This window comes from Podarcis tiliguerta (genome assembly GCF_965153285.1).
Source record: "Podarcis tiliguerta genome assembly, chromosome: 8".
Taxonomy (NCBI): Eukaryota; Metazoa; Chordata; class Lepidosauria; order Squamata; family Lacertidae; genus Podarcis; species Podarcis tiliguerta.
This window is the reverse complement of record NC_139541.1, coordinates 3,796,551-3,822,477: the sequence shown is the minus strand read 5'-3', so window position 1 is coordinate 3,822,477 and position 25,927 is coordinate 3,796,551. Positions and strand designations below refer to the sequence as shown.

At 45.7% G+C, this 25,927-nt stretch overlaps 1 protein-coding gene across 5 annotated transcripts in view; it reads left to right on the top strand.

The window, feature by feature from the left end:
- The window catches only part of TET3 (tet methylcytosine dioxygenase 3), a 105,311-nt gene that overhangs the window by 11,264 nt on the left and 68,120 nt on the right, over positions 1-25,927 (top strand). The window contains exons 1-2 of one of the 5 annotated variants that reach the window (XM_083453568.1): positions 12,848-12,937; positions 13,759-13,815. The exons of 1 other annotated variant lie outside the window; for it this stretch is intronic. In XM_083453568.1, the coding sequence (XP_083309694.1) occupies positions 12,863-12,937; positions 13,759-13,815 (132 nt within the window). In that variant the 5' untranslated portion in view covers positions 12,848-12,862. Of the gene's footprint in view, positions 1-12,847; positions 12,938-13,135; positions 13,476-13,758; positions 13,816-25,927 lie in introns of those variants that run through there. 3 more of the 5 variants (XM_083453569.1, XM_083453570.1, XM_083453566.1) reach the window with 3 other exon arrangements.

Below are 25,927 nucleotides of genomic sequence, written 5' to 3'. Positions count from 1 at the left end.
TCTCTTCCCCCCTCCCTCCTTTTCACTTTCCTTTTGCCTTCTCTTTTCCTTCCCAGCCAGCCAAAGGCATTTGGCTCCTGAGGCAGAAAATCTAAATGACATCATCCCTGCCACCCCTCCCCAAAAAAGTTAAAATAATGAACTCCATTATTTGGTGGGGAACGGACCCTCAGCTCAGTGGCAGAAAACATGCTGTGAGCGCAGAATATTCCGGTTCATGCCTTGGTATCTCCGGGTCAGGCTGGGAAAGATTGAAGCCAGAGACTGTGGAGAGCAGAGGCTGCTGCTGATCAGTGTGGGTGAAGGATGGGAATGCCCCCACCCTGCTAAGGGCCACATTCTGTTGGCGGCAATGTTTGTGTGTGTGGGGGGGGGTCCCAGTGGGGGGGACGGGACGCTTTCAGGATCATCAGCTTTCAGTGTTGTTACGTATTGAAGTTCTCACCCTGGGCCAGCAGGGGGATACTGTAGATAGTTTTCACTCAGGTCCGCATATGCAAATAAGGAATTGAAAGTGACGTTCAGGGATTGGATAGTTACAGAAAGTTGTTACTGTTGCTTTATAGTTGAACTCTATATAAGCAGGTTGGCTGAACCCTTCAGTTCTGTTCTGTTCTGGCCTGTGCATAAGCAAGAGCTGTTTGAAGAATCGCTGTGTCGTCTGATATGTTCACCCACAACTTAACAAGTGTTAAAAACACACACACACACACACACACACACACACACACAGCATGCTTCCACCCATCCATTCACCTTCCTTCTCTCTATCTCTCTCTCTCTCTCTCTCTCTCTCTTCTTCCCCTGAAGTGGCAATTAGGTTTTGTTTTCAGTTTTAAATTTAAAAAGCTCCCATTGGTGTCTATGGATGCTCCCCCCGCCCAGTCCCCAAGCCTGATTGCCACACTTGGGAGTTAGGTGGGGTTTTTATCGTGTTGGCAATGTGTGGCAGGGTGGGGAGCAGAGGGTTAACATTGTAGATCGAGTGGAGCTGGAAGCATCTGTGGGCTAACTCATGACAAGACAGCTGTCTACATTTTGAGCACAATTGCTGACAACTGGCTCTTCCCCTGCCACCCCCAGAGGCAGGCCGCCTCAGCTTGCCTTAACGGTGCGCTCAGTCCTCTCCCCAGATTTGCCTCATGCTCTGGACATGTTTATGCTCTGTCTCTGGCTCCCCCTGCCCTGCCCCAAATCAGTCAGCGGTGGGTGGTGTTTGGAGGCAGAGAAAGTTTAGTCTGCCTCATGTCTCACTCCAGAGGTGTGGCGTACAGTGGCTTGCAGGCAGAGGGAGCTAGAGACCTTCTCTGAGACCTGGCTGTGCCACTGTTTTGTGGGCCTCACACAAGTGTCCAGGATGTGATTGTTCAGTGGGTTTTGTGCCGGTGACTTGGGGGCTGGCAGCCAGGGATTCAGACCTGGTTCACCACCAATTGTATGATGACCTGAGTCTTGATAGTTGCAAAAGGCTCACCAAGTCATGAACTGAGGTCCTCCCAAGTCCTCCATCACTTCTGTTATGGAGACACAACCTCTTTTAAAGCTTGGGGACGAGAGGTGTTCATTAAAGATTTAAGCCAGTTGGAAAGATGTTTTAAATAGCATCCTTTTCCTTTCAAATAACTCTGGAATTTGTTGCTGTGTGTTGAAACTTGGGTAAGCTGGCAGGTGCCCAGTTTTCTTAGATGGGAGCCATGATAGTTGATAAATCGTTTTTGAAACGGATTTCAGTGTGTGGTGTAGGCATGTCACCTGACCTTTCTTCCATGTGAGGTCCAGAGGGCGGCAACACAAGAAAGGGCCTTTTCTGCAGTGGCTCCCCACTTGTGGAATGCTCTCCCAAGGGAGGCTTGCCTGGCGCCTTCATTGCATATCTTTGGGCACCAGGCAAACATGTCTCTCTTTAACCAGGCCTTTGGCTGATTAACATTCTATGCCATTTTAAATGTGTTTGCGGGAAGGGGATTAGTGGCTTGTTTTTGTTCTTGTTTTTATTATGTATTTTGTGGTCTTGTTTTGTATTTTTATGTTGTGAATTCCCTATGATCTTTGGGTGAAGGGCAGTATATAAATTTGATGAAAACTGAATAATAAAAGATATGGTGGTTGTTGTTGTTGTTACAGCAATTATACCCTGAGCTGTGCTCCTTCCTGTGGAGCAGGAGGAAGGAGGATGCAGAATGAGGCCTCTGTTTCTATTTGGCACTGTAAACAGACATAGTGGCCAAGCCATAGCTTGTTGTGTTGTGAACAGACTTCAGACTCACCTGCTCCAATATCTTTCCAAACCTCACCACCCCCATCCAGTTTAAATAAGCTGAGGGTCTTGGTGAACCACTGAATTTTCTTCTTCTTCCTGTTGTAGCAATAGCAACACACTGTGCTAGTTGCAGTATGACTGTTAATTGCATTTTTAATTGCCTCTTTTATTTCTTACATATTGTGTTACAACTTGAATTCCAGGGAACCTTTTCCAAGTGTCTCATGTTCACCCTGGCCGTTTCTAGTCTATCCTGCTCACCTTGTGGGCAGACTGGGCTGCTGAGTACTTATAGATGCTCTGCAGAGCACCTCCATAAAGCTCATGGACCACTGCTGATCTGCAGGTTTGGGAGTTCCTGGTGTAAACCATAGTTTGTAATATCCAGATTGGGGAAACCACGGGTTGCTTAAAACAGGAAGGGAATTGTAGTTCATGGTGTTGGGAGAGGGGGTGCAGTAGTGCTTTTATGACAGTCAAACCATGTTGTTTGAACCAGGCCTTAACTTTTCTCTTTAACCGTTGGTGAAAGTTTATTTGCTGGTGAAGGTAAGGTATTGTTGGACAGTTTCTGTAAATCAAAATTTTTGTTGGGACTGCTTGCACTGAACTGTATATGTTTCAGAATTCACATGTGACTTGGAAAGCTGTCACAGATTCATTCTTATGGGTGCCATCAATATTTTAATAATATATTGCAGGGAAGAACTATTTAAATAAGAGCCACCAGAAAAGGATTGGAACAACTGTTACAGCACTTTGGGTTTTTGAATACACACTCCAAATCTAGCTGTCTGTTTCTGTCATTAATAGGTATTTGGCTTAACCCTTGGCTTTACATGTATATAGTGTTAAAATCAAGGGGGCTTACTCCAAAGTGCCTGGTTTTGTGTTTTTTAAAAAAAAATATATGATGTGTTTAGCACGCTCCAATCGTAGGCCTTCACCTCCACCTTGCTTATGACTTTCTTCCTGATTCTCTTGCCAGCCAACTTTTAAATTGCTGTTTTTCCTTCCTTGCACAGAGTTCCCTAAGCCATAGCTGTCAAGTGTCCCTTATTTGGAGGGACAGTCCCTTATTCCAGCGCCATGTCCTGCTGCTGTCCCTTATTGATGGATGTCCCTTAAATGATGTACCCTTAAATTTCAAAGGAAGCAGCTCCTCTCCCTCCCGGCCAGGGAGGAGGGAGGCTCCAACTGTGTTGCTTGGCTGTGTTGCTCACCCAATAAGAAGTCTAAGAACGCCTGGGGGGGGTGGAGCTTGCATGCCTTGTGTGTGGCTAGTTAATGCAAGCTAAGGGGGTTTTTGAATGCTGGACGCCATTTTGTTGCTGCTGCAAATTTGTGCCATTTGTGCTGCTGCAAACTTTGCAGTGCAAAGCCAGGCCGGGGAGCCATCTTAAGCTGAGGCTGCATAGGCCTTGTGGTGCATGTGATTCAGATTCTATTCAGTTGAACCTCTGGTTACAAAGATGATTGGACAGTGTTCTCAAAGCTACCAGCATGAGTTTGACCAGACTGCAGGAGCACAGGAAGACTGGAGTGCCTGGAACAGGTGAGGCCGCAGGCCCCTTATTTTGGCTGCTGGTCCCTTATTTTCAAATCTGTAAATTGACAGCTATGCCCTAAGTGCATATTGAAACTGTTCGAAATCCTCACAGTAGGCAAAATGGGTTAATTTGCATTTATAAGTACACCAGATATTATCCAGCACATTGAGAGAGGGATCAAAGCTCATGGAAGCTCAATCATCTTTGGTGCAGTACCAAAGGAAATGTTTAAGAGGTGTTGATAGTGTCTGTTCCTCCCATCTTGCTGCTTTGTCTGAGGTGAACCATGATTAAATGGTTTAACACAGCAGCTTTATAATACCTTTCAAAGCGTGGGAATACAATACCCTCATTCTCAGCTCACAAAAAGTCAGGAGCCAATTCTTGCCATCTGATCAATATTAAATATCAATATTGCCACCTGACTCACCTTTCTGAAAATGCTTGATGTTTAAAAAGTAGCAATGCACCCATGGGTCCCTGGGCATCAAGCCCCTTGTACTCCTGTTTGAAGGATAAGTTGGAACTCCCAAAAGCATTGCTTCTAGCATAATTGAATAATAGAATCATAGAACTGTAGAGTGGGAAGGGACCATGAGGGTCATCTAGTCTAACCCCCTGCAATGCAGAAATATTTTTGCCCAATGTGAGGCTTGAACCCATGACTCTGAGATTAAGAGTACAGTCATACCTCGGGTTGAATGTGCTTCAGGTTGAGTGCTTTCGGGTTGCGCTCTGCGGCAACCCGGAAGTAATGGAGCACGTTACTTCCGGGTTTCGCCACTCGCGCATGCGCAGACACTAAAAATGACGTCATGCGCGGAAGCGGCAAAACGCAACCTGCACACGCGCAGACACACCATCGCGTCTTACGTTCTGTTCAGGATGCAAACGGGGCTCCGGAATGGATCCCGTTTGCATCCTGAGGTACCACTGTACCATTCTCTACTGACTGAGATGTCAGATTCCCGTCAGACAGCCTATTCCCTTCATGTCCTCCTTGTGAGCTTCCCATGATGCATCTGGCTGGCCAGTGTTGGAAACAGAGTGCTAGATTATTTATTTAGTCAGTTAAAAGCATTTTTATCCTGCTCTTCAGCAAATAATAAAACACAAATGTGACCTTAGTGTGGCTTTATAAATAGACAACAGCAGTTTACTACAAAGCCCAGCTTTCAGTTGCCCTTTGTGGCTGCTCATTCAAGGACTTGAGCATCCTTGTCAAAGTGCTGCTGTTTTCACCTGTACTTTACTCTTCAAACAGTGCACAGAAAATGCTCACTTTCAAAAAGCAGTTCTCTGCAACTGCCCAGGAGTAGCAGTATTATCCCTACAGATCCTTGCGAGGCTTTCTGTTACTTCCACATCTCTCTCTGAAGCCAAGAGATTTCTGCAGAGATTCACCACCCACCTCTCCCCTTCTTGCTGCATCACTGATGTCCCTGGCTGTTTTGAGAGTGATGCTGGAGTTGGGAAAGTGCGAGCTGTGTTACCATGCCGACAGTGCATGATGTTTTCAAATTGTCTAAAATTGCTTTTTATCTGGCAAACTCATATTAGTGGGGTGGCTGGGTGGTTTCATGACAGTCAGTTTACAGGGTTACGTGTGAGTTTGCCAGCTGCATAAGGAATGTGAAAATAAGTTGGGTCCATCTTTGCAAAAATTTGATAGGTAGTGATTGTGGCTTGTAGAAATTTGCTTTCATTTCTGTGTCTAATTGCCTTGTTGTACACTGCCATTATGTAAACAAATGAAGAATAACTTGCATCTGAACTTCTGTGTGTGTGAGAGAGAGAGAGGCGTTTTATAAATCTGGAATAGATCTGACTGATCATCTGGTCCCTAAATCTTGATGTGATGCATAATGACCATAGTGAAAGTACTATTTTTGGATTGTTTTTAGTTGTTGTTGTTTTTAAAAAAGAAGTGCACTGCCAATCCTGTTCTCACACATTTCCTAAGCCAGGATTAGCCAAATGCCTCCTAGATGTTGGATTGTATCTCCCATCATCCCTGACCATTGAGCATGCTGGCTGCAGGTCCAACAGCATCTGGAGGGCACCATGTTGACTAACCTTGCTCCAAGGAGCTTCATCAGCACACCCTCTGATTGCTGTGTAGCTTGTTCAGTATTGACCAGAAATGATTTATCTCCAGCTCTGCAAATATCATGACAAGAATCATGTGTCTTCTGCTCTCTCTATAAGTGTTTTATTAGATCCCAGCAATGAGAGACCCAGAATGTTGGACCACAGAAGAGCCTGATGGATCTGACTAATGGCTCATATAGTCCAGCATCCTGTTCTTAAAGTGCCCAATCAGATGCCTGTGGGAAGCCTGCAAACAGAACCTGAGCACAACAGGACCTCTTCCTTGCTGGGGATCCCAGCAACTCCATACCCTCCAACATTTCTCAGATGAAAACAGGGATGTCCCGTTTAATAATAATAATATTAATAATAATGCCCTGTCCATCTGATTGGGTTGCCCTAGCTCCTTTGGGTAGCTTCCAGTGTATATAAAGGTAAAGGGACCCCTGACCATTAGGTCCAGTCGTGGCCGACTCTGGGGTTGTGGCTCTCATCTCGCTTTATTGGCCAAGGGAGCCGGCGTACAGCTTCCGGGTCATGTGGCCAGCAGGACTAAGCCGCTTCTGGCAAACCACAGCAGCGCATGGAAATGCCGTTTACCTTCCCGCCGGAGTGGTACCTATCTACTTGCACTTTGACGTGCTTTCAAACGGCTAGGTTGGCAGGAGCAGGGACTGAGCAATGGGAGCTCACTCCGTCATGGGGATTCGAACCGCTGACCTTCTGATCGGCAAGTCCAAGGCTCAGGGGTTTAACCCACAGCGCCACCCGCATCCCTCCAATGTATATAAAAACAGAATAAAACATTAAACATTAAAAAAAGCTTCCCTATATATGGGGCTGCCTTCAGATGTCTCCTAAAGGTTGTATAGTTACTTATCTCCTTGGCTCAGGGGGTCAGATAATGCCATACCCTCCAACATTTATCCAATGAAAATAGGGACATCCTAAGGAAAAGTGGGACATTCTGGGATCCAATCAGAAACCAGGTTGGCTTCTGCAAATCCGGGTCTGTCCCTGGAAAGCAGGGACATTGGGAGGGTCATTGGGTATTCAGAAGCATTGCTGCTTCTGACTGGGGGCCAGAGCAGAGCCTCCACCCTGCTTGTGGAATTCCTATTAGGGCAACCGGTTGGCCACTGTGGGAAATGGTAGATGCTAGACTGGCTGGAGCATGGTTTGGATCCATCAGGGCTCTTACGGTAGCCATATGCATCACCATGAGTTGGATGAAATTGTAACAGAAAGCCAACTTTGTTCCAAAATTGTTACTCTCTCTTTTGGAGTGACTGTGTATCCTTCTGGTTATATCTGCTCCTTAGTCTTAAAACTGTTGGGTTAAATGCCAGCCTTGACACACTGGTAACAGCTGTGATTTATGTATTTGTTGTTCTTTAGTCCATGCCTGCAGAAGAGTTCTGTGTAACTCAAAAAGTCACTTCTATTGTTTTATCATCACAGTGCTTGCTCTGTGTTTTTTCTTCAGCTGGACTTTGGGGCTATAAAGGGTGGGTTTTAGCAGAGCTCTTTCAGTGGGGCTGTCACGGGTGTTGTTTAAATGCAAGGGGAGGAGACATACAGTGTTTCTGTAGCGAATAGGGGTGATTTTCAGCTGCTTGTGTGTTAGAGGCAGGCAGGGGCCGTGGACCTCTGCAAAAGAAAAGAGGAATGGGTCTCCCCCCTCCCTGCCTGTTTTGTTCTAGAGGTCACTATTGATTAGAGGGGGAAAGGTGAATGACCATGGCTTTTATTTATTACAAAAGATCACAGTGGGGGATCTTCACTGCAAGAAGCAAGTACTCACTGACCCATGAAAACCTGTCCTCTCCCCACACCCTTTCCCTTTTTACTGCAGCGAGACTTTCTCATTTAAACATCAGCTGCTGTCCACATTGAGGTGCTGGTTAATGACTGAGCAGCCGCTCAGCCCCAAAGTGACTTCATTACTTTTTAGGTGATGGCAGTTGGGTCAATGGTAAAGCTCATGTCTGGAACAGGGTGTATGAGCCATTAGTGTTGAGTTCTTTGTTTTTGGTGGGTCCAGTTGCTCTAAAGTTTGGTTGTTTGTGTGGTTTTGAAACCTACCCAGTTCACTGCAGAGTCAGTAACTGATTGAGATCATAGAATTGCAGGGTCTAGAGAGACTCAAAGGGTCATTTGGTCCAGTGAAAAATTGTTCTTAAGCTAGTTTTGATTCATTTCCCCAATATTCCACCCCAGATAGCATAGCTATAATTGCACTGGGAACTTTCCACCCGTGGTTAAGTTCGCTTTTAGAGTAATAGTAATATTCACACTTTCTATTAGCAATTGAGTGTTAAGTGCTTCACATTATCTCTGTCAGTGGAAGGCAACTTTAATCAAGTTAAGGCAGCCTTTCCTAACCTGGTGCCTTCCAGATGTTACTGACTACAAGAGCTGTGCTCACCGAGACTGATGAAAGTTATCTGGTCATATCCATACCATATATTTAAAAGAATCTTAAAACACCATAATAGTCATGGCTTCCTCTAATTTATTTATTTGTAGCATTTATATGCCATCTTTTCCTCCATGCAGATCAAGGTGTCTTACATGGTTCTCTTCCTCCCCCACAACAGCCCTGTGAGGTGGGTTTGCTGAGAGTGAGTGACATCACTCAGTGAACTTTGTGGCCAAGTGGGGATTTGAACCCTGGTCTCCCAGGTCTTAGTCCAACCCTCTAACCATTATGCCATGCTGTTGGTTAAAGGTGCTGACCTCACAGAGCTCTGACATCCCCAACAAACTATGTTTCCAAAGAATCTCCATGGCTGGTAAGAGTGCTTTAAATGTGTGGTGTTGCTGTGACTATATTCCAAAACCTCTGCAGGACACCAAGTTGGAAAAGGAGAGGCTAAGGATGGCAGAGGAGTGTGAAAGCTATAGGGTTCCTCATTGACCAGCTTAATACCTGCTGGCTTTCCTGCTGGTGAAAATTGCTCTTGAACAGGCTTGCAAATGTGTCCTTTGCCTGGAGGAAGTTTTGGCTCCTTCCACACAAGTAGATAGAGGTGCTTCCTGATTTCTCTTCTCTTGGTTTTTGGCCTTAGAGGCTTAGCTGGCTAACAAAGAATCACTATGTTGTGTGATTAAGAGTTTTGGATCAGGCCTGGGGAGACCCTGATTGAAATCCTGATGGCACTTGGCTGCATGATCCCTCTCATCCTAACCTGCCTCACAAGGTTGTTGTGAAGATAAAATGGTGGCAACCACATATGCTGCCCAGTCTTCCACAATCCCTCTGGAAGGGATGTCATGATGGAAGATCTATAGCCAGGGTGATGAGCAGAGCCTCCATCTCCTCTCCTGCTTAGAGGCAGGGTGGGGACAGAGGCAGCTGCATTGAGCTTATGGATGTTCCAAACTTGGATACAGCTGTAGGGGAGAAACCCTACCCTATGGAAGCATAAGTGGGGCCAGTTAACTGTTTCTGTGAGCTCAACTGCCCTAAGTGGCAATCTGCAATTGTTTTGGACCCAGGTTCAATGGCACCCAATGGCATGTTGTGTGTGGCTTTTTTTACCCCATGTGTCAATCTTTCTCCTTCCTTTATAAGACTCCAATGCCTTGCAATAGTAACTTATAGTAACTTGTTCATGTTGCTACCCAGGGCTGTGCTTCATTAAATCACAAAGGAAAAAGGAAAAAAGAAAATCTGAACTATGCAACTTGTATGCATTATGCAAATTAAGCAGCTTTACCCACATTATCTTAGCTGGCATAAGGCGTTCTCCTTCGGCTGGGCATGCAGAGAGCAGTGGACAGGGGTGCAGGGCATCAGGCAGGCTCACGACCTCCTGGTTGCTGGAGCTCCTCAGCCTTCTTTGGCTTTGGACATTTCATTTGGCAACGTTTTGAGCGCACTCTCATCTCCGGTGTTTTCAGCATCACCTATGTCTCTTCCCTCAGAGGCTCACAGTGGGTTCCCTCTTCTTTCCTGGAGGCAGCTTTATCAACTGGGATTGGGAGTGTGTAGTGTGTGCTTGCTTGCGTGCGTGCGGGCTCAGGTCCTGTGTGAATATGGGCTGGCCATGCCCACTTTTGCTTTGGCCACGCCCACTGCTGGCATGCAAGCCTTGGAGGGAAATGCAGGCCTCCAGCTGAAAAGGCTTGCCACCCCCTTGCACGGCACCTGTAGTCATGAGGAGCATTCAGCCTCTGGCAGGCACAAACAGGTCTGGCAACCAGTTTACTTGCATCTGCTGATTCCAGAAATGTGCTGGATTGTGGTAGAGTGAATTCTTTTCATGTAGGCAGCTGATTTCAATCTGGGACGGATTTCTATAGATGATGGGACAAGTCTGTGCAGATCTTGTAGAGCAGAATGTGACTGGTCACGCAGCCTTCTCTTTAAGAGCACATTTCCATGTATTTTGCATGTCTGCATGAATGTGCTTGGCTGTCTGAGATGTTCCTGTGCATGAGGAATAAGCTATGAAGGTTGATTGTGCAAATGTGTTTGGGAGCCGGGTGTCACCCTTCTGTGTCTGCTGTGTTCCTGTAGGGCCCTCTGTTGCAATAAGGGACACACCTTTTTTCTTGTTTGAATGACACAACAAAGACCATTCTGAGAGGAATGATGTTAGTCCTGCAAACATTGCCTGCAAACTGTGATCCATCAGCCTAAGGAAACATAGCCTTTATCCTGGGACTGCTTAGCCAGTAGAGCATGGACTCTTAATCTCGGGGTTGTGGGTTCAAGCCTCACATTGGGCAAAAGATTCATGCGTCTCAGGGGGTTGGAGTAGATGACCCTTGGGATTCCTTCCAACTCTACAGTTCTGTGATTCTATGATACTATGAAGACTCACATTCCACACACCTTGCTACCTAGATCAAGTTTATAACCTTATACTTTCAGCAGACTCTTGAGCAGCAAAAGCTTTGTTGGATTGCTCAGTTTCGAGTTGGATGTGAGGAATTGCATAATAGAAAGCCTACCTGTCAGGGGGGGAAATCTGTTGCGAACTGAAGAGCCCTGCTGAATTGGACCAAATATCCACCTAGTTCAGCATTTGGATTACAGCAATGGCTGGTCAGTGACACACCTCGGTTTTCGCCTGTTGTTCCTTTTCATCCAGCATCTGGCATTCCCAGATGTACCGTCTCTGTCTCAGGCAGCCATCCCCAGTCAGCGGCCCTCCAGATGTTGTCAGCCTCAAACAATGGAGCTGTAAGATGTTGGAACTAATAAGAGTTGTAGTACAAAACATCAGGAAGGCACCAGGTTGGAGATTGTGGATGTAAAGGCTGTCATGGCTGATCATCATGGATAGTCCTCTCCATGAAGTTTTCTACCCCCCCCCCTTTAAAAGCCACCTAAACTGGCTATGTCTTCTCTTCATTAGACAGATTGCGTCTTGCATTTTGACCAGGGTTTAAATCCCACTTGTTGGGTGACCTTGGACCAATCTCTGGCTCTCAGCCTAACCTGCCTCAGGGTTAGAATGAAATGGGAAGGACCATGCACACCACCTTGAGCCCTTTGGAGGAAAGGTGAGATATAAATGTAAAAATAATAAAAAGAAAAGCATCTGAAAGCATAGTTGTGAAAGAGCCTAGCAACCATGCTTTTATGGCAGCAGAGTGCTTCCTTTTATCTGAATCTGCTGATAAGGAAATGATTGCGTTAGAGTGAGGGGTTCCTTGGCAGGCTGCTTTGGAGCAAGGACGGTTTCTCCACAATAGTGTGGAGGAGAATTGACACATGAAATACAGACCTGCAGTGTGGGGAATATAAAGGGTGACCTGCAGACACAAGAATTACCCCTCTGGAAGAATGACAGGTGAAGGTGATAGACTACATGGAACTGGCAAAAATGACTGGCAGAATCAGAGACCAGGGAGAAGAGACGGTGGAGGAAGATTGGAAGAAATTTAAAGACTATTTACAGAAATATTATAAAATTAATGAATGTTAGAATGACGTTGGATGGAGGTTAAAGGGTTATTAGTAATAACGTGGTGAAGGAGTATGGAAAATTCAAAGGTTAAAAAGATGAAGAATTAAAGGTATAACACATTGAGATAAAGATAAAGATAAGACAGAGGGAAGGGATTTGCTGATTAAATATTTGAATTGGAATACAGAGGGGAGGTGTGGGGAAGTCTAGGAAACAAGCAAATGTAAGAAATATTATGAAAATGGAATTGTTTTTATTTGTTTTTCTTTTTCTTTTTGTATTTTTCTTTTTCTTTTTTTTATGTGAAAGTCTTAATAAAATATTATATAAAAAAAATATAAAGGGTGACCTGCCTGACCAGGAAGCTGAATCGCTCTGACCACTAAAAAATGCAGAGCATTGCTAGAAAAGGTTTGGGATCTTTGCTGTGATGGCAAAATCTATGACATGTTATTTGTGAGCAAATAAAAGAAAAACCAGCAATAAAATTGGAAACCATTTGTTGAACCCTGTGACCGGGGGAGGGGGGAAATACATTGCTTCCCCAGTCAAAGGGCGGATTTGTAATGTTTTGGGTGTGGATTTGAATCCTGATCTCCCAGGTTCCAGTCCAGCACTCTAACCACTACACCACACTGTTTCTCATGATTACATGCATTGCATGGTTCCTAAAGAGTTCTAATAGGAACAATTATTGCTAACCAAGTCTTTGAACTTTATATCTTTTGATTTTTTTTCTTTGTATGTGGTTTGTTTGTGGGTGCATTTTTCAATCTGTTATTAAAATTTTTGTACTGTCGTAATATTAAAAACTGTGGTGGTGGGGGAAATGCACAGCATTATTTGTTTCGTGCAGAGCCACACGTGGCCGTGGTGCCCTTGCCAGGCGTTCATGGCATTCTTGGAGATGCCTGCCTTACTCCTTGCCAAACTGGCCCTGGCAGGCGCAGTTCCTCCTCCGCGAGAATTGGCCCACGTGAGCGAATGGCCTCATCCTTGCTGTGGACTTCCTCCTCCGAGAGCTGCTTCCCTCAGTAATGTGTCCATGCAGGGGAAGTAGCAGAGTCCCAGCTCCGTCCCTGGTGGACAGATCTTGGCCGGAGTGGCACTGGGTCAGTAGAGCAGTGGTGACAGCTCTGGGTGACCCTCCTCGTCCTTCTCCGTGCTTTGGACTGCTGCCTCTGTGAGGCAGGTGAGAGCTCTGGGGAGGCAGCTGCAAAGCCCTGCCCACCCTCACCGCTCTGGCTGCTCTGGCTGCTGCTGCTGCTGGGAGGGTTGGGTTTCCCCCACCCCACCCCTCCCCTCGCCCTGCCCCTCCTCCTGTGAGGCAGGCAGGCAGGCAGGCGGAAGCCTGGGCATGCATGTCACGTCCACCCTGCTTGTTTGGTGGGGAGGGGGGGAAGAGGGCTGGGAGCTCGGCAGTATGATAATGACTCTAGAGTCTGGCAGGAGAAAAGCCCCTGACTGCACCAGGGTGTCTGTGCCGCCGCTTCAAGGAGAATGAGGCAAGATGGCTGCTTGGTAGCGATGGAGGAGGCTCCCTGGGGCTGAAGGAAGGCTGGCTTTTGGGGGGAGGCGAGCTGGCTGGGAGGCAGCAAAGGGAAGCGGGCCGGCAGAGTGGGAAGCTGCAGAAGGAAGGTTTGGGGCGAGGTAACAAATGGATTCCTTTCTTATGTTTATGTTCAGAGACCTTTAAAAAAATAAATGCAAGCCTCCCGCACCATCCCTTCCTCCTCCTCCGCCGCCTGAGAGGATTATTGTAAATGGAGGATGAACATTTAAATAACCCACCACAGGCCTGGCAAATTAAAGCTCTCTTGCATCTTGCTGGATACCTCGTTGTTGTTGTTTTGCTTCGGCTGCTTTCTAAAATTTAGTTTTGATAGTTGTTGTTTTCTTTCTTTCTTTTTCTTTTTAAAAAATTCCTCTGCAGGTGGAAATAAAGGACAATAAAGACGCCAGCACACGGGATCGAAAGCCAGCGCTGGAGGTACTGTTTCTTTGTATACTTTTAAAAAGACAAAAGCACTGAAGGGGGATTTGGAAGTGGAAGTACGGCCAACTGTGAAAGCTGTTTGTGTGTGTGTGTGTGTGTGTGTGTGTGTGTGTGTAATATTGCACTAAATGATACACACACACACACACACACCTCCTGGTTGTCAGCTTCTGAGGCTTGCTTCTCATCCACAGTTGGTGTGTATGTGTGGATTTTCTTGGAGTTCCTTTGCATCCAAAGAGCATCCAAAAGGTGCCCCGGGTTTATGACAGGCAAGCCATGATTTCCCTCTCTCCCTGTTCCCTAGATCTCTGTATGAGCTCGTAAAATTATCAAAGGAGACGAGACTCTTTGAAACAGGTGTGACATCATCCTGATGTAACCATGGTGACTGTCTTAACCTTTCTGTGATGTGGCTTGAAGTGACCGCTTGGTAGCGATGGTGCAAAACAGGAACTTTCCCTCTCCTAATTTTGGGGAGGCATCAAAAAGGGGGAAAGCAGGTGAGCAGTTTGACCATGTGCTTGTTCAGGACAAGGCCAGTTTCTGCCTCCTGTTATGTTGATCTTTGTGAAGAGCAACTTGACAACTGAAGAGCTTATTTTCCATGTGCCCCCAGCAGAATCAGGTCTCATGGGCTGCTCCAGATCTGAGAGCTGCTAGTGGGAAAATCCCTAAGAGGAGGCAGTTATGGTGATGATGAAACACCAAGCTCAGCATTGCAGCTTGTGGCGGTTGGGTGTTCTTGGTAGATATGAGAGGGAGGGGAAAGTGAGTTGGAGAGGCTGACTTTTCTGACTGGTCTGATAGAAGGTCGCACAACCATCCTAAGATTTGGCAATAGTTGCCATCCTACCAACCGCAGGTGATATGTGGGTTGCATTTCTCTATTTCCTGTTATCCACAGTTTTGTCCTTTCCCAGGCTGTCTTTACACTACACACTCAGGTTCCCCTTGAGTTTGGTTTATTAAATTTCCTAGACACTTTATTCTAGAGAAAGGCTCAAGGTGTCTTACAATTTAAACATGCAAAGGTTAGAAACAAAACCGTATGGCTGAATTCCCAGGACTTACTTAATATTTTCTTATGAAACAATATGAATCTTCCTTTCATTGGCCACTTATTGCCAGCAGCTCGGCTGGTATTCTGAAGATACTGGAAATTTCTGGAGGGAACGGCAATAACCACATGGTATAAGGAAGTCTGCCAGTTAGCACTTGTGAAAAATATCTGACTAAAAAGTTATAATTAGTGAGGGGTTTGAAACAAAAGGACATATTTTCAATGGATTGGTGTGCCTTTACTAAAGAAGACATGCTGGAGTCTCCTTCACACTGCAAAAGTGTTGGTTGGTATAACTTTAAGCTATAATCTGTTCTGATATGTAATGGGCACTGACATCAGAGTATCCTGGGGCACTTTGGGGAGGTGGTGATGGTTCTGTTATTATATTGCTCTTTGTTGACCTGTAACGTAAGAAAAATGTAATCACCTCATTTGCTGAGGATGAAAAGGCAAAATAGAGCTGTGTGTGGTCTGTGCACTGATGACAGAACATTCCAAGCCTCTTGATGACCCCACTCAATGGTTTCATGCAGATGTTAAATAACATGGGGAATATCATACTGGGGAATCGGTGGGGCCGAGCAGTATCCCCTCAGCACTACCAGCTGGAGCTACCCATTCAAGTAGGAGTGGGACCAGTGCAAAGCAGTGTCCACCCTCCCAAATTTTATAGTCCCTGCTGAAGGATATAATGGTTGATGGTATGGAAAGCTGCTGACAGATCAAGAAGAACCAACAGGGTCAGATTCCCCGGCCCCTCTCCTGGTACAAGGTGGCCAAAGCAGTCTCTATGCCAAAACAAGGCCTCTTCCCCAATTGAAATGGCTCCAGAAGATTGGCTGGTTCAAGGAAAGGGGAACTTGCCTACGTCCTAAAGTTATTAAAGTCTTCCAGGGAGGGTGTCACTGCCTCTTTTAGGTAGCCTAGGACCTCTCCCTTCCACAAGGAGACATTGAGACATCACCTCCTGACTGGATTTTAATGAGCCACAAGACACAAGGATGCAATACACAAGTAATTGCATGAACAAGAATTGCACTTTGTCCTTGGGCTTCACCAGCAGAAATTCATTCAAGTAAAACCAGAGAGGAGATACTTCTCTAGATCTCACGCTTGCTGCAATAGTGGGATCCAATCTCTAGTACATGCAAGCAGCTTTATCCGCAAAATATCTTACAGATATGGTACAATGGGCACTATTCAGCCTCCTTTGAGCTCCAAACTATCTGGAAAAGGTCAAGCTGGATGGCATAAAGAGGATGCAGTAGAGGTGGAAAAGAGGGTTTTCCCATCACCTCCATTGCTACTGAATGCGCATGAAACAGGAACACATACCAGTGTTTGGTTGTCTTCACTGGGAATTCCTCTGTCTCCCAGCCTGGTTTATCACTCTCAGATCTGGGGGAGACCAAAGAGCTTTCTGAGCTTTGCCAGACAAGGAAGCCTTCTCAGGAGCAATTGTGCCAGCTGCTGCTCAGCTCTCTTCTGCATTCCACGTTTCAACCAGGACTTCAACTGGAGAGCCAGCATTGTCTGGCGGAATAGCCCGCAGGGCCCTCTGGAAATCCATATTCTCTCTTGGAGGCACATAACCGGGCTCCTGCCAAATGGGACCACCAGCTTCTCAGACAGCAGGTTTTCCTTGGAACTGCAACATCCGGAAAAGGGAGGGAGGAGGGAACCTTTCAAGAAAGATGTCAATGGGGCAGTCCTTGTGACATCCCCCCCGGGGGTGAACTCCCCTTTGCCACCCCTTTTGAGATTGCCAGAAACACTGCCTCCCACAAGGAAAAGGGAAAGGTTGTTACCTAGTGCTGTTATGTTTTCTCATTTTTGAGAGCATATAAATTACAGTTTTTACTCAGGTCTAGTTCAGGCCCTAATCATCCTAACTGGGTTCCCTTGGAAGGCAGAGTGAAAAAAGAGAAAGGGCAGTGTAATTGTCTTCATATTAGCAAATCTGGATATTAGTTTTTAGCTGCTATGCTATGGAGAAAATCAGATAGGAACTACGTTCAGGAACATTGCCTAATGGGTGGAGCACATCCAAAGTTAACTCCCATCTTCAGGTGGTAGACTACCATTTCCTTGTGGTTTCAGTATCCCTCTCACGCATGTCATATAACACTCTCAGCTTTTCTCTTTCCTTTCTCCGTTTTATAGCATCTTGCCTGCTGAGAAGTGCTGAATAACTCAAGGGTTTGCTCACAATTCTGTGATATTTTAATTGGTCCATATTAAACTCAACATCCCTATTGTGGATTTGGAGTGTTTCTTTGCCGCTGTAAAATTTCATTATCTGATTGTTATTCTGTGTTTTCAGATTACATCCATATATGTGGGGGTTTGGGAGGGAGGATAATGGAAAGAATTCTGGAAACACAAAGATCTTTGTACGGTAGGAAAAGCTAAGAAATGGAGAATTGTGATTCCTGTTAGCTTGTGGCAGCTTGGAACACAGTAGAGTTGAAAGCATTCCCCTTTCCTCCTCCTGTCTCCTGCCCATCAGTCAGAAGCAGCACCTCTTAGGTATAGTAGCAGTGCCAGTGCTTTTTTCAGCCGGAACTCACTGGAGCTCAGTCCTGGCACCTCTCAGGTGGGCTCCTTTGCTATTATAAGAGAATAAAGGCTGTGTTCATGGTGAGTTCCGGCCCCTCTTTTTCTAGAAAAATATCACTGAGGAGTACTGAGAAATTCCATCCATGTGTAGCAGGACCTTAGAATGCTCCCTTTGTGCATTCTGAGCTTGGCTTTGTATAATTAATATACGTGGGGTGGGATTCAAAGTTTGTCTATTCCTCTGAACTTTTTTTTTTTTTTAATGAAGTATCCTATATCTTACTCCACCATGTTTGACTGCAGCATTTCAAAGTTAGCTGAAACCTATTGACAGTAATACCACTTAGCATTTTTAGAGTGCATTTCAAAAGTCCAAAGTGAAAAACATTCAGTATAGTCTCAGTCACCGTTAAAAAAGCCCTGGTGGGCAGGCTGAGCTCTTTACCCCCCCATCATAGGCTGGTGGGTAGTAGAGTTAGTTGATGAAGATGTGGGTGAGGTGAAATTTGGAATAGGAGAATTTTCCGTTCTTCCTGGTGGCTCATTTGCTTCTGCTTCTCTTACATTGTCCTGTGGAAGCAACAAGTGCCCCTCCCTTTTTGCAGCAGGAGTAAGTCCAAAACATTAAAAGACATTCATGAACTGTTGCAGTTAAAACCTGAATTTACTGTACTTTGATACATAGCTGCCTTATGCTTGGAGATCTATACACTGTAATATGCCCTTCTTCAAGAAGCTCATTGCAAGCATAGCAGTGCAATTTGTGTAAAATATTGCTATATTAGTCTCAGACATGATAATGACCATCTGCAATTGTTCAGTAAAGCATGCAGTTATAACCTGAAAAATATAGCTCTCCTATGCAGTCTTATGCTCAGTTCTGGGCATCACAGTTCCAGAAGGATATTGACAAACTGGAACGTGTGCAAACAAGGGAGACCAATATAATCAAGGGTCTGGAAACTTAGGAGGAACAGTGGAGAGAGTTGGGTATGTAAAGAGGAGACCGAGAGGATATATAGCAGCTATCTTCACATATCTAAAGGTCTGTATTATGGAACGTGCAGCAATCTTGTTTTCTTCTGCTCGAGAGGGTAGGACCTGATCAACGGAGTCAAATGGTAAGAAAGGAGATTTCAAGTAAACCAGGGTTCCTCAAACTCGGCCCTCCAGATGTTTTGAGATGACAATTCCCATCATCCCAGTACAATTCCCACCATCCCAGTATGTTTCCCAGCACAATTCAAAGTGTTGGTGCTGACCTTTAAAGCCCTAAATGGCCTCGGTCCTGTATACCTGAAGGAGCGTCTCCACCCCCATTGTTCTGCCCGGACACAGAGGTCCAGCACCAAGGGCCTTCTGGCGGTTCCCTCACTGTGAGAAGCCAAGTTACGAGAAACCAGGCAGAGAGCCTTCTCGGTAGTGGCGCCCGCCCTGTGGAACGCCCTCCCACCAGATGTCAAAGAAAAAAACTACCAGACTTTTAGAAGACACCTGAAGGCAGCCCTGTTTAGGGAAGCTTTAAATCTTTAATATACTATTGTATTTTAATCTTCTGTTGGAAGCCACCCAGACTGGCTGGGGAATAAATAAATTATTATTATTATTATTATTATTATCCCTGACAACTTGTCCTGCTGGCTAGGGATCATGGGATTGCAGGCCAAAAACATCTGGAGGGCCGAGTTTGAGGAAGCCTGAACAAAACGCTAGAAGGATCTTTCTGACGGCAAGGGCTGTTCTACACTTCTATTGTTCTAAGATCCTATGTTTCATAGTAAGTGCATGAAATAGTCCTGATCAATAGAGTACTAGTAATTGATGTTTAAATACAATGCTTTGAGTTTCCATGTATGTTGATTTCTAATTGCTTGGGTAGGGCTGGGCAATATCTTGTCTCCAACACAGCGATATATCACTATTGGAATTTGGTGATATATAATGATGTCTGAAACATTGAGCTACGTGGGGTGGGGTGGGAAGATCAACTGCCCTGAGACCCCTGGGTATAGGGCAGTATATAAATTCAATAATTAATTGTCATCATCATCAGGCGAAGGAGCAGCCATGGGGGGTTAGGTGGGGTGAAAGAGCAGTGCGGGTGGGGAGTGTGCGAAGGAGCAGCCTTTGGAGACTGCACAGGTGTGTATGTCGGGGGGGGGGGGAGAGAGATCAGGTGTGTTGGTGGGCAAAGGAACATGGAGATTGGGCAGTTGCGGGGCTTGAAGATCAGGCATTTGGGTAAGTCAAGGACACACAGACAGAAGGGAGCAAGGGAGGAAGGAGGCTGGAATGACACAGGGCTACTTACTTTGTGGCATCTCAGCGACCCAGCATTGGCAGTGGCTTCACAAAGCCCTGCTTTCTGCCAGCTGCTTCCAGGCAAACGCACACTGCACGCACGCACACGCTGTGATCCGTGATGTATTGCCACATCAGTTATGTTCAAACTGTTATCATGATGTGGTCTAGAAACCAGTATTGGACGATCAATATATTGGCCCAGCCCTATGCTTGGGTTAAACATTTTCAGTTGGGTTCCAATTTCTTCTGTGCCTGCCATCACGTGTGGTGATCCAGATGTGTTTCCTTCTTCTGAAACTTCCACCACCAAGAACAAGAATCTTCCTTCTTCTGAGTCAGAACGTTGAACACTGACTGGCAGGTTTCCCTACCTAGAGATGCTGGGGATTGAATCTGGACCTTTTGCATGCACCGCAGATGCTCCACCACTGAGTTACGACCCTTCTCTGAAAGAATATTATTCATCTGTTGGGTCTGGATTAAAAGACCCCTTTCTGAGACCTGTTCCCTTTCTGTAGCTCAGTGCATATTTATAGCCCCATACTTGTAACATTGCATGTTATACTGTTTTTTCCAATGCTCTTGTGAAAGGGGACCATAATACTCGGTGCAGTGTCTTGCGCTAAGCCAAGATTATGCTGCTCGTGATCCAAGAGTTGGGTGCCTCTTATGAGCCAAGCATTTTCTGGGATGTAGCAAGAGGTTCTGGAACTTTCAGAGGTTTTGCTTGTGCTCTTAAAATATATAATTGCCCCAAGCAACTGTTTAGGTTGCTTGTGTAATTGGGTCAGTCCAGGAGAAAATTTTCTAAATTTATGTATGTTTGACAAATTATTTTCAGTTGTTTATTTTCAGTTGTCAGGAAGCAAAACACAAGTGGGGCAGTGTAAGGGTGTTGCTGAAAATTGCTGGCTCCACAGGACTGAACACCTTGAGCCTCCTATGTCTGTTTTGTAATGCTGTAAGGGGTTTTCAGATGTTGATGAAGGCTGTGGTCTCTGGCTGAGCTGCGTGGGTGTCAGAGGGGCAAGAAAAGCAAAGGAATGTCTCTTTGCCGCTGGCAGTCTTCCTTGCATCCCACGTTGTGGATACTTGACTCCCATGCAATTTAGCTTAATGAGTGAGATAGGAGGCGAAGGTGACTCCTCCACTTTGCTGTCAGGAGAGGGTCTTAATTGTGATTGCTTTGCTGATGTGTGGAGGCAGCAATAATTTAGACTCAGACGGTGTTCTCCTCTTTGACTCCTAAAAATACTTGTTGCAAGGTCACAAACTGAGCTGGTGGCATGGTTATAGATCAAGCTAGTTGGACCATTGGTCAGTACAGCCCAGGTTTCCCTCTCTGATAATGGCTCTGAAGGTCCAGGTTGGGTCCTTTTGCAGCCACTGCCTCCTGAGACCCATTTAACAGGATTAGATGCTGGAAATTGAATCTGTGACCTGGTGCCTACAGAGCCTGTGCTTCTGCACTGAGCTATAGATCCTTTCTGAGACTATAACTCCTAGGATCCCTGATCATTGACCATGCTGACTGGGGATGATGGGAGTTGGAGTCCAACAACATCAGCTGGGACTGGGGAAAGTTGCTCTGGTGTGAAGTGCCACACAAAGACAAGGAGCTGTTGCAGGATGAAGCAGAGATGCTGGAAGCCAAAAAGACATAAAATGCTCTTATAAGTCCAGGTGCTGCTCTTAGGAGGAGAGGCAGTGGGCGTGTGCTCAAAAGATCAAAGGCTTGTTTTAAGTTGCAAAAGACCTTTAATTCTTCAGGAGCCATCCCATCGCGCAATCCAGCTCAGAGCAAGCTATGTACGCTGCAGCAAACAAATAATAATCTCTGAAGGGCTAACTATCAGAGTTTCTCATCAAGAACAAATATAAGTGAAACAAGTTGGGGGCGGGGAGGAGAGAGAAAGAAAGAAAGAAAGAAAGAAAAAGAAAGATGAGAGATGCATCCTCTTGTCTCCTGGAGCTAGACCCCAAGGCCTGTTTAATATGTGTACGTACAGTATGTACTTTTATAATCAGGGCTTTGTGTGTGCTGCAGCTCTGGCCCAGAAGGGAGTATGATAATAATACTGAGCACAGAAAATGGCTTCTTGAAAACCTCAGTCCCACCCCCTTCTTAAAGAAACACAAATTGCAAAGCACGTCTTCTGAACCAAGTTTGTGGACCATACGTGGTGGGATGTCGGAAACTACCTAGGGGTGTGTGTGTGGTGTGGTGTTGTGTGCAGTAGCGATGGGGGGGGGGGGAGGTGTACTGTTAGTGCCTGGTGCAAACTCTCCAGGCTTTTCTCATTGCAAGTAGATCAGGCTAAACTATGCAGAACAAGACATATATATCCACTTTAATTTACAAAGCTGATCCGGGTCTCAGAATCCTGCATTTCATATAATTGTGGTGTTGGAAGGAATCCAAAGGGTCATCTAGTCTAACCCCTTGCAATGAAGGAATCTCAGCTAATTTCCTGGTACAGTCATACCTCTTGTTACATTTGTTGTCTTTTCAGGTTGCGTCCTGCGGCTACCCGGAAGTACCGGAAAGGGTTACTTCTGGGTTTCGCCGCTTGCGCATGCTCAGACATGCAAAATGACATCACACACATGCGCAGAAGCGGCGAATCGTGACCCGCGCATGCGCAGATGCAGGTTGCGCTCCTTTTAGGTTGCGAATGGGGCTCCGGAACAGATCCCGTTCGCAACCAGAGGTACCACTGTATAGGATTTTGGTTTTCATATTTTTAAGTACACATAGTTCATTGTCCTGTGCAACTCCTTTGGATAGCAGCATTTCCTTATCTCATTTGTATCCCCTCAGCAACCTTATGTGGTAGGTCACTGGCATAATTCTTGTTTTATTTCCGTGGAGAAACAGGCTAATTTGCTGGAAACAAAGAAGTCCAGAGCAAACCTGGAGTTTTTCTTTTTTAAATAAAGGTTGGAATGCCAAGTTATAGCAGAGATAAGAAAAGTTTTATGAAACCTATGAATTACCCCCAGTATCTTCTTCAGCCATCTGTGATAGTCTGCTTCTACTTACTGTCTCTGATTCCTGGGTTTGGACTGTTCCTGTCCCACACATGAATTGGATGCTGATCATAGAATCATAGAATCATAGAGTTGGAAGAGACCACAAGGGCCATCGAGTCCAACCCCCTGCCAAGCAGGAAACACCATCAGAGCGCTCCTGACATATGGTTGTCAAGCCTCTGCTTAAAGACCTCCAAAGAAGGAGACTCCACCACACTCCTTGGCAGCAAATTCCACTGTCGAACAGCTCTTACTGTCAGGAAGTTCTTCCTAATGTTTAGGTGGAATCTTCTTTCTTGTAGTTTGGATCCATTGCTCCGTGTCCGCTTCTCTGGAGCAGCGGAAAACAACCTTTCTCCCTCCTCTATGTGACATCCTTTTATATTTGGATGTTTGGTTGGATCTCTAATTCTTTGAGAGCCCATATCGAAATGTGATGCCCAGCTGGGAAATCTGTGACCCTCTAGATATTGTTGACTACAATCACCATCAGTTCCAGCTAGTTATGGCCAATGGTTGGGTGGGGGATCCTTGGCAGAGCATCATTAGTAGTGCTGTATGCTCATGAGGTTTTGCCTTATGTCCACAAAGACCAGGGCTTTTAGTGTGGTAGCACCTGCCCTTTGGAATGTGCTCCCAATGAACATCAGGCGGGCATTGGCATTTCAACACCCACGGAAGACTCGTTTGTTCACCCAGACTTTCCCTGAGGGTTGTGTTGATGTACGAGATTTCCCCTGACCCACTTCCGGTGATCGTAGGAGGATGAAATTGCGCATACATCTCTCCATAGGTAACGTAGTAATTTGTAGCTCTGAATTACTAACAGTTTCTCTGTTACGGGTGGTAATGTGCAGTAATGTCTGCACATCATGCAGCGGTCATCAGGTTCTTGTACTTGAAAGGGCGGACACCATGGGAGATGTTCGATGAGATGAAAAGGACTTATGGGGGGGGATGCCCCATTGTATGATGTAGTCAAGCACTGGCATTGTCAGTACAAGTGTGGTCAGACTCCGGTGGAATGGCTCCCATTCCTGGGTGACCACAGTCCTCCATTGATGAAGACACCATCCGGACATGGAGCAATGGATCCAAACTACAAGAAAGAAGATTCCACCTAAACATTAGGAAGAACTTCCTGACAGTAAGAGCTGTTCGACAGTGGAATTTGCTGCCAAGGAGTGTGGTGGAGTCTCCTTCTTTGGAGGTCTTTAAGCAGAGGCTTGACAACCATATGTCAGGAGTGCTCTGATGGTGTTTCCTGCTTGGCAGGGGGTTGGACTCGATGGCCCTTGTGGTCTCTTCCAACTCTATGATTCTATGATTCTAAGTGGAGGCCGCCATTTTGGAGGATCATCGCATAACCTTTCGCCAACTAGCTGCAGATGTCAAGATCAGTGTGGGCTCTGTAGAAAAAATAATCCATGACCATTTGCACATGGGAAAGGTGTTCGCACGGTGGGTTCCCTGGCTGCTGACGTCTTTCCAGAAGCAGGAATGAGTCACATGCTCATGGGCTCTTTGGGCCATGTGTCACAAAAACCATGATGACTTCTTCACCAGATTAATTACTCAGGACGAAACATGGGTCCATCATTATGACCCAGAGACTAAATCCCAGTCCAAACAATGGAAGAACTCTGCCTCACCACCTCCAAAGTAGGCACATACCTAACCGTCAGCGGGCAAGGTCATGCTCCTGGTCTTTTGAGACCAGTGCAGAGTGGTGATGGATTTCCTGGCAAAGGGTACCACAATTACTGTGACATATTATGCCTCACTGCTGCAGAGATTGCAGAAGGCCATCAAAATTGAGAGGTGTGGTATGCTGACCAAAGGTGTCTGCCTCCTGCAGGATAACACCCCGATTCACAACTCACATGTTGCTCAGACTGAAGCACGGTCCTGTGGCTATGAAATCCTTCCTCACCCCCCTTATTCTCCTGATCTCGCACCATTGGACTTCCACCTCTTTCCAACCATGAAGTTATTTTTCAAGGGCAAGCTTTTTCCAGATGATGAAATGCTGATTTCTGAGGTCAAGTCGTGGCTTCCAATGCAACCTGCTGACTTCTGTAGACACGTCTCCACAGACTCTTGTTGGTAGCTATGTAGAGAAGGACTAATAATCGTGTCCAGTTTCGTTTGTCTCAATCCACGGGAAGTACTGTATTTTTCGCTCTATAAGACGCACCAGACCACAAGACTAGTTTTTGGAGGAGGGGGAAAAAAATATATTCTGAATCTCAGAAGCCAGAACAGCAAGAGGGATCTCTGCGCAGTGAAAGCAGCAATCCCTCTTGCTATTCTGGCTTCTGGGATAGCTGCGCAGCCTGCATTCACTCCATAAGACACACACACATTTCCCCTTACTTTTTAGGAGGGAAAAAGTGAGTCTTATAGAGCAAAAAATACGGTATGTCAGGGGAAATCTTTAATGAACGCCCCTCGTATTAAGCTGATCTAGCAATTTGTGGTGCCTTTATGAATGTAATTTTTATTGCAGATATTGTGCTGTTCACCTCAATAATATCTTCCATACCATTGGTATGTCATGGAAAGTTTATAAATACATAAAATACAGTGGTACCTCGGGTTACAGATGCTTCAGGTTACAGACACTTCAGGTTACAGACTCTGCTAACCCAGAAATAGTACTTCTGGTTAGTAACATTGCTTCAGGATGAGAACAGAAATCGTGCTCCGGCGGCGCGGCAGCAGTGGGAGGTCCCATTAGCTAAAGTGGTGCTTCAGGTTAAGAACAGTTTCAGGTTAAGAACGGACCTCCGGAACGAATTAAGTTCTTAACCAGAGGTACCACTGTAATTATGGAAGTTGTCACTCAACAACACCTGCAGGGTTCTGCATCCCTGTGATAGACTGAACAAGTAGAATTCTGTGTTGACCCATGTTAGAAAGCAGGGGGGGGGGGTCAGTCACATTAAAATATGTTTGAGTATCTTTGTTGGCATCTGTCTGTCTCAGAAGACAATGGAAGAGTGCACCTTCCGGGGCGAAGTCACAGCGCCTGCTGTGGCTTTTGAGACCAATATGGGAGAGACATGTTTTGCTGCTGCTGGGGCAGATGCAAGTGTCTGATACACCACGGCGTTTATTTTCTCTGAGCTCCTTCCAGTGGTC